Here is a 17,233-nt window from a genome sequence, read left to right as displayed (position 1 = left end):
AAACTTTTCCCCTTGAACCAGGAACCGCTACAAACCGATAACGTTACCCTCATTGTCCCCATTCCCTGACTTTGGTGGTATCGCCACTTGCGGCCTTTTTCATGAACCAAGAACGGCCACAAATTGATAACGTTATCCCCCTTGTCTCCATTGTAACAATGACAAAACACTCGTGGATTTTCCCCCTACACTCACAGATTTTACCCTGATATCCGTGGGTTGGGAAATCCCCGGAACCTATCCCCCCCATTTCCCATTGAAATAATGCCCCCACATTCGCGGTTTCAACATTCACGGGGTTTTCCCGGAATGTATCCCCCGTGAATGTTGGGGTCCTGGTGTACTTCGTCTCTGAATTTATCCTGATTGCACATGTGCACAGAGGAGTGAGATAACTTTTTTACTCTGCCTGCCTATCAAACAAAATTGAAAATCATTCCAAACAGGAATCTGACCATTTTAAGGACATCATAAAGGACACAAACAACAGGTACAAATAACTATAACATGTTAGATAGGGTGGTGTAATTAACACTGCATCAACAGCAGTAAATTCCGGAATAAATTTATTTCTACGACTTTTACAATCTTTGTTTTATTTAAATTGAATTATATACTTGAACACCAAAGAACACAAATCGCATTATTTTCACTTCCAACAACCTCCAGTTTTGCAGTGCTTTCCCATCGCTTTCTGAACCCACCTTACCTAGTCGCACCCAATTGTCCCTGGACTCTGTGTCCTTTTCTCCCAACAAAGTGGAGAGCTTGCTGGTCAAGGCAATCTCAGTTCCTTCCACAAAGCTTGGTAGTCAGGGCTGTTAGGGCATAAAAGGGGCCGTTTGGTTCAGATTCTTCCAAAAGCACCAATTTTGGCCCAGATGTCGCCCATACCATACTTTTTCGATTTTTGACGGGCGCCAAGATGGGCGCCCCCCGGGGCCACCATATTGGCCAAATCCAATATGGCCGCCACTCGGGTTGGAGGTAAATCTAGTTAAAAATCCAAAAGGGCTAGAATCATGAATAATACCACGTTTTAGGGATTTTTGGGGTATGGGAATCTGATACTGGTCTTATTTCAATGATTTGAGGTCAAGGTCACCCCTCAAGGTCACCCTAAAGGTCATTATGAGGTCAAACCCAGTGTTTCTGGTGCGTCATCCCAAATCCAAAAAAATATTAAAACATCAAAATATTTACCCATTAAATACTAGTATTTGGGTAGAAAAGTCAAAATATGCCATTTGTTTCTGTTATTTTACGAGCTCCTGTAAACTCATATATTATGAGAAATAGTAGATGACACCAGTCAATGGTAAAATAGACCACCTACTTAATAAACAGACGTTCCGAACCACCTTAACTCAACTTTTACTGTGAAAGTGCCCATATATATATATATATATATATATATATATATATATATATATATATATATATATATATATGTATATAAATATATATATATATATATATCTATATATATATATATATATATATATATATATATATATATATATACACATACATATATATATACATACATATTTGCTCCTGCACTTCTCTGGATATAAAATAATAAACATTCACTTCCCTGCAGTAGCAGCCATGTGCAGCCTACAATTTAAATTTCTTATTAGCTTTTGAAATATAGCTACCAGGTATTGATTGATTGTTTTTTTGTTTTTATCTGCTGACTGTACTTCAATTTAGTAGCCTAAATCCTTTCCCATTATTAGATGTATGTCACACAAGTTGAGATCTTCTCCACAGGATGTGTGTATTTCACATAACATCCTAAATGCGAACCAATTTTCCTATTTTGTATGGTGATGTCGCATGCAGTTAATTAAAGTTTCTGGTATTAGACAATGACAATTGAGTTTATTTTTAAAACTATTTACAAATTTTGAGTTGTATGTCATATCCTTTTTGGTTTATTTTTATGTTGAATATTTTTCAGATAATACCAAGTCTGTGATCATCAACATTTCCAGCAGCGGCAGTGGTGCCTGATGTCATTCGGAGCTGACGTCTACCCTATCTCATGAGACACCCTATCTCATGAGACACCCTAGATGAAAGTTCATCGCGATGACGAGTCTACATAATATTATAATGGACTAGTAATACATGAGTGTCAAGCTATGTCTTCTACCGAAATTATGAATTGGGGACTCTGTTGTCTTTGTCAATCGGACAAAACTGAACAAGCCTTGCAAACACCTAAGGAGGAGGGACTTGTATCACTTGAGAGAAATCTCAAAGACTTCAAAGCTCTCAATGACAATAATCTTCCTTCTGGTATCAATGTCACGATTAGTCAGTTGAATGATGGCTCAGGTATTGGAGCAACTCTTAAATCGCATAAGGCTTGGTATCACAAAACGTGCAGGAGTTATTGTAGTAGTTCTCGAGTCAAACGGGAGAGAGAGAGAAGATAGACAGAGAAGCTGGCCCTCAGAATAGTCCAAAAAAACTCAGGTCATCTGGGGAATTTCAGCCTCGGGCCAATATCATGTGTTGTATAATCTGTGAGGGGGTGGGCCAGGCCACGTTCCACAAGGTAGTAACTGATGTCGTAGATGCCAACCTAAAGAGTTGGGCAAAGACCAACAAAAACTTTAATTTACTTGGCAGACTGGTTGCCGTAGCGTCTGATGCACATGCAGCTGATGCCTATTATCACCATCAGTGTTATGTACATTTGCGAGACTCCGCTCACACTGCCGAGCGACGTGATTTGGTGGGTCCCGCACCTCCGCCGTTCAATCCCATCATCTGCGCTCAAATTATAACCCTTATCGAACATTCGGACACCACCTTATTCAAGCTCGCAGAGCTACGCAAGATGTATCAAAAGGTTATGAGTGAGCAAGGTCACCCATGCAGAGATAAAAAAGAGCCACACTCAACTCGATTCAAGGATCACCTTCTCAACATCCTGCCTGAATGGGATGAGTTTTCCAAGGGGAATGAAGGCAGGAAGGATATTTACATATCTCACAAATTGAAGGTGGCTGATGAGCTTGCCAAGACATATAGGTCACAAATTGGTCAAGAGATATAGGTCACAAATTTACCTTTCAGATCTTTCCATGCAGGTTGCCACTGACAAACCAGACATTATCTGCCTAACAGAAACTTTCCTCTCCCAAGACGTGTCTGACTCCCAAGTATCTCTCCCTGGTTACTCCCTCTTACGGTATGACAGACCTGAGCCTCGTCCTGGTGGAGGTGTTGCTCTCTTCATCAAAGACTCTATTCCTCACTCTCCCTGCACTGCTCTCACTCCCCCACACCCCCAGGAATACCTCTGGCTTCGGCTTCCCCTCCACTCCCACCTCATGTTTATATGTGTACTGTACCGTCCACCGAACAGTGATGACTCCATCTACACCTCACTCTCCGAAAACATGGACCATCTTCTATCTTCTCATCCAAACTCTCTCTTCCTCTTATGTGGCGACTTCAATTGTCATCACGCCAGTTGGCTAGGTGTGGGTACCTCTCTCACCTGCCATGGGACATCAGCAAAAGCTTTCTGTGACTCATTGGGACTGACTCAATCGGTCAACTTCCCGACCCGGATCTCAACCAATGGTACTCCATCTCTTCTGGATCTGATTTTGACAAATTTCCCTGACAATATCTGCTGCTCTTCCTTCGCTCCAATTGGTTCTTCTGACCACGTCCTTGTTAAAGTGGACATCTCTCTGGCTGTTATCAGAGAACCACCTCACCTTGTCCCGAGTCTGGCATTTCACTCAAGCCGACTGGCAGGGTCTCCGAGCAGCCATCAAACTTACAGACTGGTCTCCTATCACTACTTTCTCAAACATCAACTCATCCTGGGAATTCTTTCAAAGAAACTTGCTCTCCCTCATGCACAGATTTATCCCCTCTCGTGTTCAGTTGTCTTACCCTTCCTCCCGCCCTTGGTTTACTGAAGCTTGTGGCGAGGCAGTTGTCCTGAAACAACTTGCCTTTGCCTCATGGAAAGCAAACCCAACTGAGGGCAATCTCAGTTCTTTCCACAAAGCTCGGAACAAGTGTGTAGCTACCCTCAGGAGAGCCAGAAAACAACATCTTTCTCATCTCAAGTCTGAACTCTCAAACCTCTCTCCCTCCTCAAAATCCTGGTGGCGTTTAATCAAATCTGTTTCTGGTGTATGTTCCCCCTCCATCCCCTCCCTTACCTCAAATGGCCGCACTGCTGATTCCACACGTGATAAAGCTGAATGTCTAAACTCGGTGTTTGCAGCTAAATCTTGTGTCCCAAACCCATCACTATCTCTACCCACTTTACCCAGTCGCACCCAACTGTCCCTGGACTCTGTATCCTTTTCTCCTGACAAGGTGGAGAGCTTGCTTTCAAACCTCGAGTCAGATTCTGCAACCGGTCCAGACGGCATCAGCCCACGTGTCCTCAAAGCCTGCTCTTCTGCTCTTGCTCACCCTCTCTCTGTTCTATTCACCCTCTCATTTTCCCAAGGTCATCTGCCATCTGCTTGGAAATCTGCTAACATCACTGCCCTGCATAAAAAAGGTGCAAAAACAGATCCCTGTAACTATAGACCAATCAGCCTTCTCCCAATCATCAGCAAGGTTATGGAATCCATCATCGCTTCAGACATGAAATCCTTCCTCTTCTCCAATGGCTTGATTTCCAATCATCAATTTGGTTTCAGACCAGGTCACTCTACCCTAGATATGCTGCTACTGCTCTCCCATCAATGGATGGAGGTCCTCAATGCCAGACAGGAAATCCGAGCCGTATCCCTGGACATATCACGTGCTTTTGACACAGTCTGGCACCCTGCCCTACTCACCAAACTCTCTTCCCATGGTATTCAAGGCCATCTCCACTCATGGCTCGCAGACTTCCTCTCCTGTCGCAGTCAACGTGTGGCCCTAAATGGAGTTCTTTCATCCCCTCTTCCTGTGCAGGCTGGAGTTCCTCAAGGTAGCGTTCTGGGCCCTGTTCTTTTTCTGGTTTTCATCAATGATCTATCGGACTCTCTGGAAAATCCTCTATTTCTCTTTGCCGATGACTCCACCCTCTGCCGTACCATCTGTCATCCCTCAGACCGGCAAGCAGCAGCTTCTTCGCTCACTGCAGATCTGGATAAAATCACAAACTGGTCCAACACGTGGAACATGTCTTTCAATCCAGACAAATCTCACACTCTCACTATGTCTCTTCGAAAGGACCGTTTACAAAACCCCCATCCACTTTCTCAACAATCCTCTGGAAGAAGTCTTTTCTTTCAAGCTTCTGGGTCTCACTATCTGCCATGGCCTTTCCTGGGAAAGTCACATTACCAACCTTGCCTCCAAAGCCAGTCGCCACCTGGGAATCCTCCGTCGTGCAAGTCCTTCCTCGGCCCTCTTGAGCTCCTGACCACTTACAAAGCTTTTGTCCGTAGCCTGATGGAGTACTGCTCTCCCCTCTGGGCTGGTGCTCCTGCCTCCCACCTTTCTCGACTTCACGCTGTCGAAACCAGGGCTTTTAAGATCATTGGCATCTCCCGCAATGAAGCTGAGTCTTTGTGCCTCTCACTCAATCACCGCAGGTTGGTCGGTGGTCTTTCTGTCTTCTACCGACTCCTCTCAGCCTTGCCCCCCTGCTCTCTCTGTGATTTGTCCCAACCACATTTCCACAGGGCGCTCAAGGTCCGCCAACAACCCCCTTCTGGTAAAACTACCAAATCCCGAATCACTGCTCATCTTCACTCTTTCATTCCTCTTTTTTCCCGCCTTTGGAATAAACTTCCTCACTCTATTCTTTCCCATTCTTCCCTCCAGGCTTTCAAAACAGCTGTTCACCACCACCTCTTATCTTCCCCCATCCAAATCCTCTATCTTTTCTACCCCGGATAATCCACCCAAGCCCACTTCCTTCAATTCTCCTGCTTTCCTTCCTGAAAGTCCCTTTAATGTCCATCTTCCCCTCGCCATGTTCCCCGTCCCATCCCCATCCCTCTCCCTTCCACAGTTCACCTGTGTCTGTTCCCCAATGTTTTGTCCCTTCCACTCCCGCCCCTCTTGTCTCATGCCTCCTTGCTGTGAGTTGTGTGTTAGCTCTCATACGAGCCTCGACCAAGGTATACAAAAAAAAAAAAAAAAAAAAAAAAGAGGATGCACTTATGTTCATGCGGGCTGCCATGATGATGCACAAGTTTTGTCAACAGAGTCAAGAACCTTTCGATGGCTCCTTCCTCCCTAAGTGCCTCACGGCTCCAGTAAATGAGGATATGAGGAGTTTCTTCAACACAGTGCTCCGGGGCCCATTGGCTCTTCATGGACGCGAGAAGATCGGTAGTGACTCCAATCATGACCATGACATGCAATATTGCCTCGAATCGTTAAAATAAGGTCAGATTCGTGTTACTCAACCTCGGAAACTGATAAAATGATGTGCTGTTTGTATATATTGACATAAAACAACTAAAATTATGTATATTGACCCCAAAATGACCTTTAGGGTGACCTTAAGGAGTGACCTTGACCTCAAATCATTGGAATTAGATCAGAATCAGATCCCCAGACCCTGAAAACCCCTAAAACGTGGTATTATTCATGATTCTAGCCCTTTCGGATATTTAACTATATTGACCTCTGAGTGGCGGCCATATTGGATTTGGCCAATATGGCGGCCCTGGGGCCGCCCATCTTGGCGCCCGTCAATATACAGAACAAATCAAGACAACATAACAAAGGGAAAAACAGAAGAAAGGGGAAACACCAACAGCAGGCAGAGGAAGAAAGTAGTTGGAGATGGACAAACTAAGGGATGCAGGTAACGATGAGGGGTAAGGGAGAATGCAAAGGGTGGACATTATGGATGCATAAACAACATTGTGCATGACCAGTTAGTGATTTTTTTTTCAAGGTCTGAAGAGAGGTGAGAGGCTGCTGCCTGTGTGTCAGAAGGATGAGAGATGTCATGGCAGAGAGTGGAGTCATCAGAAAAGAGATAGAGGATTTTCCAGTCAGCAAGATCAATGATGAAGATTAGGAATCATATGGGGTCTGGAACACTGATTTGGGGGTACTCCAGCCTTGACAGGGAGAGGAGATAAAAGGGTTCCGTTGAAAGCCACACATTGTCGATGAGAGTAGAGGAAGTCAGTAATCCAAGAGTGGAGTTGGCCTTGGATTCCAGAGGCAGACAGTTTGGAGAGCAAGGCAGGATGCCAAACTGTGTCAAAAGCTCGTAATATGTCCAGAGAAATAGCCCTGATCTCATGTCTAATATTAAGGGCCTCCACCATTGTTGGGAGAGTCGAATCAGCATGTCGAATGTGGAGTGACGAGGTCTGAATCTGAATTGATGATCTGAGATGAAGCTGATGGAGAAAAGGAGTGATTTCCTGTCAACTGTGATGATGGATTTCATGACCTTACTGATGATTGGAAGGAAGTTAATAGGGTTGTAGTTAAGGGGATTGGTTTTTGCACCTTTTTAATGTAATGCTGTGATGTTAGCTGATTTCCATTTTCCCAGGTTGATATAGGAGACCCGTCCTGAAGTTTAAAAAATATATAAATAGAGTTAGTAAATTTTTAAAAACCGCAAGTACACGAAGCACGAATGCAGAAGCAAGTCACAATTTATGACAGGTGAATACACAGGGTCAGCGAATCGCGAATCCGTGAATAGCAGGGTCCGACAGTATATACTTAAACACTGCATGGGTTAAACTGTCCTATGATCTCTCCAGTTGAATATGCAGTAAGGGCCACCTTGTGCTCTCAAACACTTTGTGGCATATAAGGGATATAATTCAACCACTGAGTAGATTGAACTTGGTTTAGATGATGCATAGGGAGACAAAAGTTTTGTTTCCCTTTAAGTTGCATGTTGGCTGAAGAAAAACACTTCAAATGCTCTAAAATCTGTTTGCAGATTGCCAGAGTGTCAATCACAGCCCTTTGTGACAGCACTTCATGTTTTATAAATTGAAGGGCATGAGCAAATAAGCCAGATCTGGAAATGAGCAGTTCCTCATTGCCTTGGCCATGCTTGCCACATTGTCACAAAGAATGAAATAAAGCTGCTGTCTCTTGATATGCCATTCTTCAAACATCTCAACATATATAGCACAGAGATACTCTCCTGTGTGAGAATCACTGAGATGCAGCATGCAGCACAGCAGATTTCCTTTCAAAGGAATGTCAGCTAATGGGCTGTTAAACTCAGGAGGGAGTCACAGCTTATCCAGGTACTTCAAATGTCGGTAGAAAAACTAAAGCAGGAAATGTTGCGAAGTTGATTTCGCACACTGAATTCACACCCTCGTAAATTTGAGTGACAACGATCTCTGTGATACAGCACCTACTAAGAAGACAGCAACGTAATTCGAGCGCCTTCAACAAATGAAAAAAAAAAGAATCCTCAGTCATCTATGATCGAGAATAGTTAACAATCTGTCACTATCATTTTGCCAATTCACTGTTGGATACACTCGGCTCGAGGATCATTGATGTTGCAATCACACATGATCTGCGCTCTCTTTCAATGACAACCGTCTTGTCGCAGGTCTCCAAGAGCTCCACATGGTTGTTATTGTTGTGGTCCTTGTTGGGGGTCGACTTATTAAAATGTGCACCCATTGTTCAGACAACTGCCGGACCCCACTCACATTTGTCGCTCGACTCCACCCACCATGGCACCCAGCCAAAATAACATGGCTGCCATCTTGGTTTTCTGGTGGGCCGAAGACATCAGGCCTGTAGGCCTCTGCTGAAATCTCTATTGGCTTTGCTTGAGTTGAGTGTTACTCATGATGAGGGACCCCAAAAATTCTAATCAATGTTAAATAAAAATTATTAGTAAGGTTCAATCAAGCCCATCAGCACAGATGGTACGCGCCTCCATAAGAAAATAGCATTACGTAATTTTTGAATGGCCCTAAATTGGGGTTAAACAATCGGTGACCGTGTGATAAATAAGCTCGTACTGATATAACCGTGGCAGAGGCTGCCATGGATAAGAGGTGTCAAATTAATCTTTTAATAGTGCATTTAATGTGCATTTCCCATTTTCACTGTTCATCTTTTAAGGGGCTGGCACACCTTGACGTTTTATCCAGCATATGGCAAGGTATCAAAATGTATGCAAAACGCTGGCGTATGCTGAACTATTGAGGTTTTTTCCCAGTTTTGGACGTATTCATAACGTATTAGTGACATACACAGAACGTTTCAATCACATATAGATAACTTATACCAACGAATGCTGAGCGTGTTGTTGGCGTTCACAACCTATGCCCAACGATAGTCTAACTTATGCATAGCGCGGCAGCGTATCGCCGACGATCACGTGGCGTAGGCTATTCATAGGCTGTGGCTCGACGATTCAAATAATAACTGCACTAGACATCGAAGTGTGAAGCCGCTGTCACACCTTGACGTTTTAGCCAGCGTATGCCGACATATGAAAAATTTGCCGAACCAAGCTGGCACACGTCGAATACGTTATGGGTAAGTTTTGTATACGTTAAGAGCATGCTGGCATACGTCGTAGTACGCTGGCATACGTCATAGTACGCCGAGTACGTCGACAAATTTTCAGCATGTTGAAAATTTCTCGACGTACGACACACGTTCCGCATACACTGGCCATAAGTTGTAGGCACGTTCCGAGATTGTTGACACACGTTACTTGTAAGTTACTCATAAGTCGAAACACGTCAAGGTAATGGTTAGCGTCAGTGTTCCAGACTCCCTGGTTTTTATTTTTTTGTTTTTGTTTTTTCTTTCAGTATGACGGTCATGTTGACACTTTGATTTCTAGTGCGGTTATGATTTAAATCGTTGAGCGACAGCCTATTAATTATATTATATTATATCGACGTGTTTCGACTTATGAGTAACTTACAAGTAACGTGTGTCGATGTGTGTCAACGATCGCGTAACGTGCCTACAACTTATGGCCAGCGTTATGCGGAACGTGTGAGTCATACGCTGGCATACGTCGAAAATTTTCAAGCATGGAAAATTTGTCTAACAGCTCGGCGTACTACGACATATGCCAGTGTACTACGACGTATGCCAGTGTAATACGACTTATGCCAGCATGCTCTTAACGTATACAAACTTAGTAACTTACCCATAACGTATTCGACGTGTACCAGCGTTTTAGCCGAATTTTTCATACGTCTGCATACGCTGGCTAAATCGTCAAGGTGTGACAGGGCCTTTAAGATTGCTTCAAATGTGCATTTCCCAATCAGCCCATTGCAGGCTTTTGTCGCAGGTTGTGACCACAGTGCAGACATTCTTGCTCTTATTTTCTCTGCATTCCTTGCTGACTCAGCGGCTTTCAGTGCCTCCTTGTATTTCTGGAAGTTCCGCTTGAGTTTCTTTCTCAAATTAAGTAGAAGGTTTGTTGTGTTGAAACTCTTTGTTGCCTTTCCTCAGTATGAAATGGATTGTTAACAAGCATTGCAGACAGCAAACCTAAAATTGTCTTCCCCCTAACATGAATAATTCTCAGATGACTGACCATTCTTCTGGTCTCCAATGCGCATTTTCCATTATTGGGACCAGAATGTGGTGTCGTTACCCATACCAAATTCTACAAAGGAAGCAACATCGCTTGTTACCAATAGCGATAAGATTATCAGTGTGACACATTTGTATAAAAAAAATAGGATCGCTCATCCTGAAGCTCAACGGGATCAGGAGCAACAGTCATTCAAACCCTCCGCAGACCCTCTTCGACCCCGATTTTATAATGTCGGGAACAAACTTTCGTACATCATGGGTGATGAAGTTTGTGGTCAAGTTTCATTGAAATAGTGCGTGGAGTTTCGGAGAAGAGCAAATACCTATTTTGGGGGTCTCAAACCCCCCACATAAGCCCCCCCCCCAAGACCATGATTTATTTTTTAATGCCGTGAACAAACTATGGTACATGACAGATGATGAAGGTTGTGGTCAAGTTTCATCGAAATTGTGTGTGTAGTTTTGGAGAAGAGAGCAAATACCTATTTTTTTGGGGGGGGGTCAAACCCCCTCCCGTAGACCCCCTTAATGACGCAGATTTTTATGCGGTCAATGTACCTTCGTTAGACATCAGAAATGAAGCTTGTGGCCAAGTTTCATCAAAATCGTGTGTTCCGTTCAAGCGATAATGACTGAAGTGTTTACGGACTGACTGACTGACTGACTGACGACTGACTCACTCACTCACTCACTCACCTATGGACACTGCTCGATCACATAAGCTCACCTGACTAAAGTCCAGGTGAGCTAAAAATGTGACAATGGTTGTAAATGACAGATATTTCCTGATATGATGTTAATTTCAGTTTTGAAACTTATTGTCATAGAATTGTTTTTGGACTATTTTTTTTTCTAAAAAAGAATAAAATAAATTTAAAAAACGAAATTGAATATACCTATAAATCCCAAATAGAATGACCCTTTACAAAGGCAAGGCTCGAAGATAATTAGGACAACATTGGCAAAAATTAGTACAAAAATAACGAATTCATGGGGATGCAAAAAATGTGAGGAGAAGAAATGTCCTCAAATTTTTTATGCCCCATGAATCACTATTTATCACAACTCAATGTTACATATAATAGCATATTGAAGAGATTAGGGGAGCGCATAGTCGGTGAGGAGTGGGGTAAGGGGTGGAGATGGGGAACTATTAAGGGCTTACCTGTAAGCCACCATTTCACAGTCTGGAGACGTCCAGCTCAGTATGCATGATTCCTGCATGCACAGGTAAACAAGTGAAATTATGTACTGGTGTGTGGTAAAACGGATATGAGATTCTGCTTGTCTGTGGTAGTGAAAATATGTGCAAGATTGATCACTATTGACAAGTATAATCTGCTACTACTACGACTTCTTATTTAACAGCACCAATTATTTGCACTTTCTTGAGAGGTCGGCAGAGGGGGAACTCTTTCATTAACTGGCTGGCCAGACCTGATGCGCAACTTCAACAAATATGGGCAGCTACTTTTCATGATTACACCATGAGACTTTCAACGTCCACGAGCCAATGCGACTAGACGAGTCCCCAGCTTAAGATCCGTCCATGCGATGGCACACTTTGTCATACAACGCCCTGGCTGCAAAGCACCAATCTGAGAGTTTATATTTTTGCCAATAATCAAACCCAGACGAGACAGCTGAAAGGTATACGTGCTACCGCTGGACTAACCTATCAGACTGAGGACAAATATAATGTGGTGTGGAATAAGCAGCTATGTTAACCATTTGGTTTTTCATAACAGCATGTCAAGGGATAATGAAAAATAATCTGTCAAATTACAACTGCCACACAACACAAAGGAATTTGTAGGGGTGGAGGATAATGGCATATTGACAGCATAAAGCAAGGCAAATAAAAGTAGTGGGGATGTGGTTTAGGGAAGGTGTGGTTCAGAGGGAAGTCGGGTAGGAAGAGGCTTCACTTGAAGAAAACATCGCTTGTGGAGCATGACTAGTGGGAGGAAGCGGGGTCCTTGGGAACAGTAGAGTGATGTTAAGGCATCGTGTGTCACTCACAAGCTGAGATAGAAGGTTAGCTCGGAGTGCAGGGTCCAGCAACCACACAGCCTCACCCCGATACGTCAAGTGGGCAATGATGCCCGCTGCAAAGTAACTCACCTCTACCTTACTATTACACAAAAGCACACTGTAGGGGTGGAGTGAAGAAGACAATAGTTCAATGCCACATTAAAATAAAAAAACAATATCACATCATCACAATTCACAGCCAGGTGAAATTGAGGGTTTGTGATGAAGGATGCAAAAATGAATATGGCAAGTATGGATTTGCCTCATATTTGAAATGCATATTCAAGCTCTTTTTCCCTTCAATGTCACAGTCTAATTCCAAACAACATGATGGAAGAGGTCTTTCACACCGATACAGTCATGGCCAAAAAAGACACCCTTGCATTTTTTTTCATAATAACACAATTTTCTCAAAATAAAAGTTGAAATTGACAAAAGTTTTTCGTCGCCACAATTCTATATTTCACTGTTAATATTACAGAACCTTTGTTTTTGATTCAGAACTTAATATATCCTTTCAAATTAGAAAATATAAAGAAATGACATTGACAAAATTATTGACACCTGAGGCTAAATATTTGGAAGCACGCCCTTTGGACAAAATAACTGCAGTCAAGCACTTCCTACAGCCGTGAATGAGCTTCCTACACCTCTCTACTGGCAGTTTGGCCCACTCTTCTTATGTAAACTGCTCCAGTTCTCCCAGATTTGAAGGGTGTCTTCTCCCAACTGCTGTTTTCACATCTCCCCACAGGTGTTCAATGGGATTTAGATCTGGACTCATTGCTGGCCACTTCAGAACAGTCCAACATTTTGTCTTGAACCACTCCTGGGTGCTTTCTGAAGTGTGTTTGGGGTCATTGTCCTGCTGCAAGACCCATGACCTTCAACAGAAACCCAGCTTTCTGACACTGGGTTAAACATTGCGCTTCAAAACACCTTGGTAATCTCCTGACTTCATGATGTCATGCACACAATCAAAGCACCCAATGCGAGAGGCAGCACAGCAACCCCAAAACATCACTGATCCTCCTCCATGTTTGACTGTAGGGAAGGTATTCTTTTCTTTGAAGGCTTTATTTTGTTTTCTGTAAAAATAGATGACGTGCTTTACCAAAAAGCTCCAATTTGATCTCATCTGTCCACAGGACATTCTCCCAGAAGGATTTTGGTTTGTTCAGGTATGTTTTGGCAAACTCCAGTCAGGCTTTCTTATGTTTCTCTCTCAACAGTGGGGTCCTCCTGGGTCTCCTACCATAGAACCACCTTTCATCGAGTTGGCGACGGATGGTGTGAGTTGAAACTGTCATACCTTGTGTCTGTCTGAAGGTCAGCTTGAATCTGTTTGGCAATTGATCGATGTGTTTTCTCCACCATTCGAACAATCTTTTGTTCAGGGAGGTTCAGGGAGGTTGGCTACGGTGCCATGGGCCTTAAACTTCCAGATAACATTGCGAACGGTGGACAAAGAAACATCCAGAAAAGATGCACGTCACAGACACGTGATTATGATGCTGGGGCGTGGTTAATATTGGAGGGGTATGGTTAATATCAGAGGGGCGTGGTTACAGGGATCAGTGAGCATGGTAACACCAGTGGCTTTGGGGACAAAATGGAACAAACTTACAGAATAATGGACGTGTGCACGAATGCACGGAGAACATGAGGGGTTAGTCGCCGATGCGAGTGTTACAGTGAGAGTGTGATTTAATAGGGATGCGTGATGAATGGAAACATGGACGTGGATATGGAAAAGGGGCGCGATTGTAAGGATGAGTGAAGGGTGGTCGCATGTGCGTCATGAGGTTCGTGTACTTTGCGTGCTCGAAAAATCGTCACACGATGCACTCATGCCCGTTACGTGTGTGCCAATGCCACATTTATAGCCTGCCTTTGTCTCCCCGGTGAACCAGGGGAGGCAAAGGCAGGATAAGAGATGTGAAATGTGCTACGTCCTGCAAAGATGGGAGGGTGCTCCATTCCACGAGATGCGTCATGTGATCGAGGCTGTTGCCTCGTGTGCGGCAAAGTCCTGAACATTGGTCATAGCGTGGCAGATAAGGAATGCTTGTACGCCCTCATCCTCGCTCCCTAATTCACCAGTGCAAAATATCACGCCGAGATATGCTGTAGCAGCCTCTATCGCCCTCGGAGAGACTTTGGCAGCATGCAGGACGAGTGACGTGTACGATCCCGAGACCTACGTGAGTGACTCGGCACGTAGCACAAGATCCCGAAACCTACGTGAGATCTTGTGCTTCGTGCCCCGAAGATGGGAGGGTGCTTCTTTCATCGAGGTTATCTCGTTTGCGTCCCCACAGAGAGTTTGGGATAGCCCCAAATGACGTCATAGCGCAGCACAGTTGCAAACAGCACCGGGTGCCGAGAGTATGAAATGTGAATTTGAATGTGGGAGATTTGAACCAGGTGCCTCCCAGGTTCTGGAGCTGCCATGATGGTTTTGTGTGAACAGCGCTATATATAAACTGTGTCGAGCACTGTATAACCACACAGAGCGCCGTGAGCTTTGAAAGAGATTTTTAAAATGCGAGATTCGAACCGGGTGCCTTTGACAGGTTCTCGAGCCTCTGTGGAAACACTGAGGTACCCCAAAATGGCTGAGCTAGTAGACTGCTAACCTCTCTCACCATTGGTACTGGTCTCGACTCACTCTGACGTCAAGATGAGGCACGGCAGGCCGGCAAATAATGCGGAAGTGTTGATGTTTGCGCGATATTCAGATTCCAGGCACTGCGGTTAAGCCATTTTTCCCCCAGCATTCCCAGCGGCCGATGCATTAATTTGCAACTTTCGGCCGAATCGTGGTTCGTAAAAGTCGCAAAAACAATTGTTGTCGACTGGGATCGACGATAAAACAACGGTGTGGCTCAAAGCTCCTTCGAGCTGTGGGCCTTGTTTCCCAGGACACAAAAACTCGATGTGGTTATAATCTCTTCGATTTTATGGTAGGAGGAAGAAGAAGCCGATCCTTCGGAAAAAGGGTCGGGCTGATGCTAAAGGGTGATTCACAATCACTGTCGTGACGTGCCTCGACGGTGCCGACAAGGTCTCTGGAGATGGACTTGTAGGCTTGAGATAGTCCATACTTGGCTACAATCTTGTGTCTGACCTCCTCAGACAATTCTCTGGTTTTCTTTCTTTTCTCCATGCTCATTGCGATACACGCAGTGACACAAAAGAGCAGAATGACGCGTTTTCTCTGTTCAAAATGGTTGATTGAGTGATTTTATATTGGAGGCACGTGCAACTCACCACATGTGAGTTTAATTCCAAAGTAAAGGAGAATCACCTGCTTGAAATCTAATTATTTCTATCAACTTCTAAAAGGTGTCAATAATATTGTCCTGGCCATTTTGAGATTTGTGTGGAATAAGCTAAGATGTCGTAATTAATTCAGCTTTTTTTGTTTTGTTCCACTGCAAACCAAAGAAATACTTATGTGGATACCAAAATGACCTTTTTCACAAACTTAACCCATATTTATCATGGTGTTCACACCAAATGATAGCCCAGTTGTTTACAGTTCTTCTGGTCTGCAATGTGAAAATCGATTTGGATTTATTATATTAGCATTTGGCATAAAAATAAAGCAGTTGCCTTATAATGCAGCCAAAATCCCAGATTCTATTTTACATTCAAAGATTCAGGTAACGTTCAATGTGTGTTGTGCTAAGCTAATGCATTATTACATTTGCGGGTCTTTAACGACCAATGTGCCGCCGGGAGGAGAGTTAGTGAGAGGTCCCACTTCTGCCCGTTAATTTGCGTATGTGTCTGCAGTTATAACCACACGACTGTGGAAAACCCACCTGTCAGAAATGGTCCAGCAAACTGTTTCAGGCATTTCGCTTCTTTTTGCACCTTTATTGGCATGCACTGACCCAATTTACCTGTCCAACGGATTTATATGCCACTATCCAGCGTGATGTGGAATTCACATTCCCTCATGACCACAAAACAAGTTCTCATTAACCAACAGTTCATACACCCAGCAGGGGAGGGGAAGAAAAAGAGTTCTCTCATGTCCTCTTCCTGTCCAGGCTGGAGTTCCTCAAGGCAGCGTTCTGGGCCCTGTTATTTTTCTGGTTTTCATCAATGATCTCTCTGACTCTCTGGAAAATCCTCTTTATCTCTTTACTGATGATTCCACCCTATGCCGGAGCATCCCTCATCCTTCACATAGGCATGTAGCAGCCAGCAGCCTCTAGGCTCTCTCCAGACTGATAGAATCACAAGTTGGTCAAATACTTGGAATGTGTCTTTCAATCCTGACAAATCTCACACTCGCACTCTTCGAAAAGACTTTGCCAAGCGCTCCCATATATTTTTTTTAGCAATCCTTTTGAAGAGGTTCAGCCAGCCACTCAAACCCTTGAGCCTCAGAATCAGCCATGATGCTTCTTGGCAAACCACATTTCAAAGTTGGCCTCCAAAGCCAGCTGCCAAATGGGAATTCTCAATCATGCAAAATCCTTCCTTGGCACACCTGAACTCTTATCCACCAATAAGGCCTTCATCCGCAGCTTAATGGAGTACTGCACTCCATTCTCAGTTGGCGCCCCTACCTCACATCTTGTTCAGTTTGATGCCGTGGAAACCAAGGCCTTCAGGATCATTGGAATCTACCACGATGAAGCTGAGTATATGGGCCTATTACTTT

General features: G+C 43.8%; 1 protein-coding gene and 1 pseudogene across 7 annotated transcripts in view; one reads left to right on the top strand and one right to left on the bottom strand.

The window, feature by feature from the left end:
* The window catches only part of ZYG11B (zyg-11 family member B, cell cycle regulator), a 108,557-nt gene that overhangs the window by 30,538 nt on the left and 60,786 nt on the right, over positions 1-17,233 (bottom strand). For all 7 annotated transcript variants that reach the window (XR_015049214.1, XR_015049215.1, XM_085845991.1 and 4 more), the window contains 2 exons: positions 12,541-12,670; positions 11,684-11,736 (listed from right to left, as the gene is read on the bottom strand). Coding sequence is in view for 5 of the 7 variants with exons in the window: in XM_085845991.1 (XP_085702117.1) it covers positions 11,684-11,736; positions 12,541-12,670 (183 nt within the window). In the remaining 2 variants the exon portion in view is untranslated. The remainder of the gene's footprint in view (positions 1-11,683; positions 11,737-12,540; positions 12,671-17,233) is intronic.
* On the top strand, positions 2,064-3,702 carry LOC147016864 (uncharacterized; annotated as a pseudogene).

The sequence above is a fragment of the Eptatretus burgeri genome, chromosome 11 (assembly GCF_056783735.1).
Source record: "Eptatretus burgeri isolate ZD-2024b chromosome 11, Ebu_testis_v1, whole genome shotgun sequence".
NCBI classification, from domain to species: domain Eukaryota; kingdom Metazoa; phylum Chordata; class Myxini; order Myxiniformes; family Myxinidae; genus Eptatretus; species Eptatretus burgeri.
Note: the sequence above shows the minus strand (reverse complement) of the source record. Positions and strands in the feature narration are given on the sequence as shown.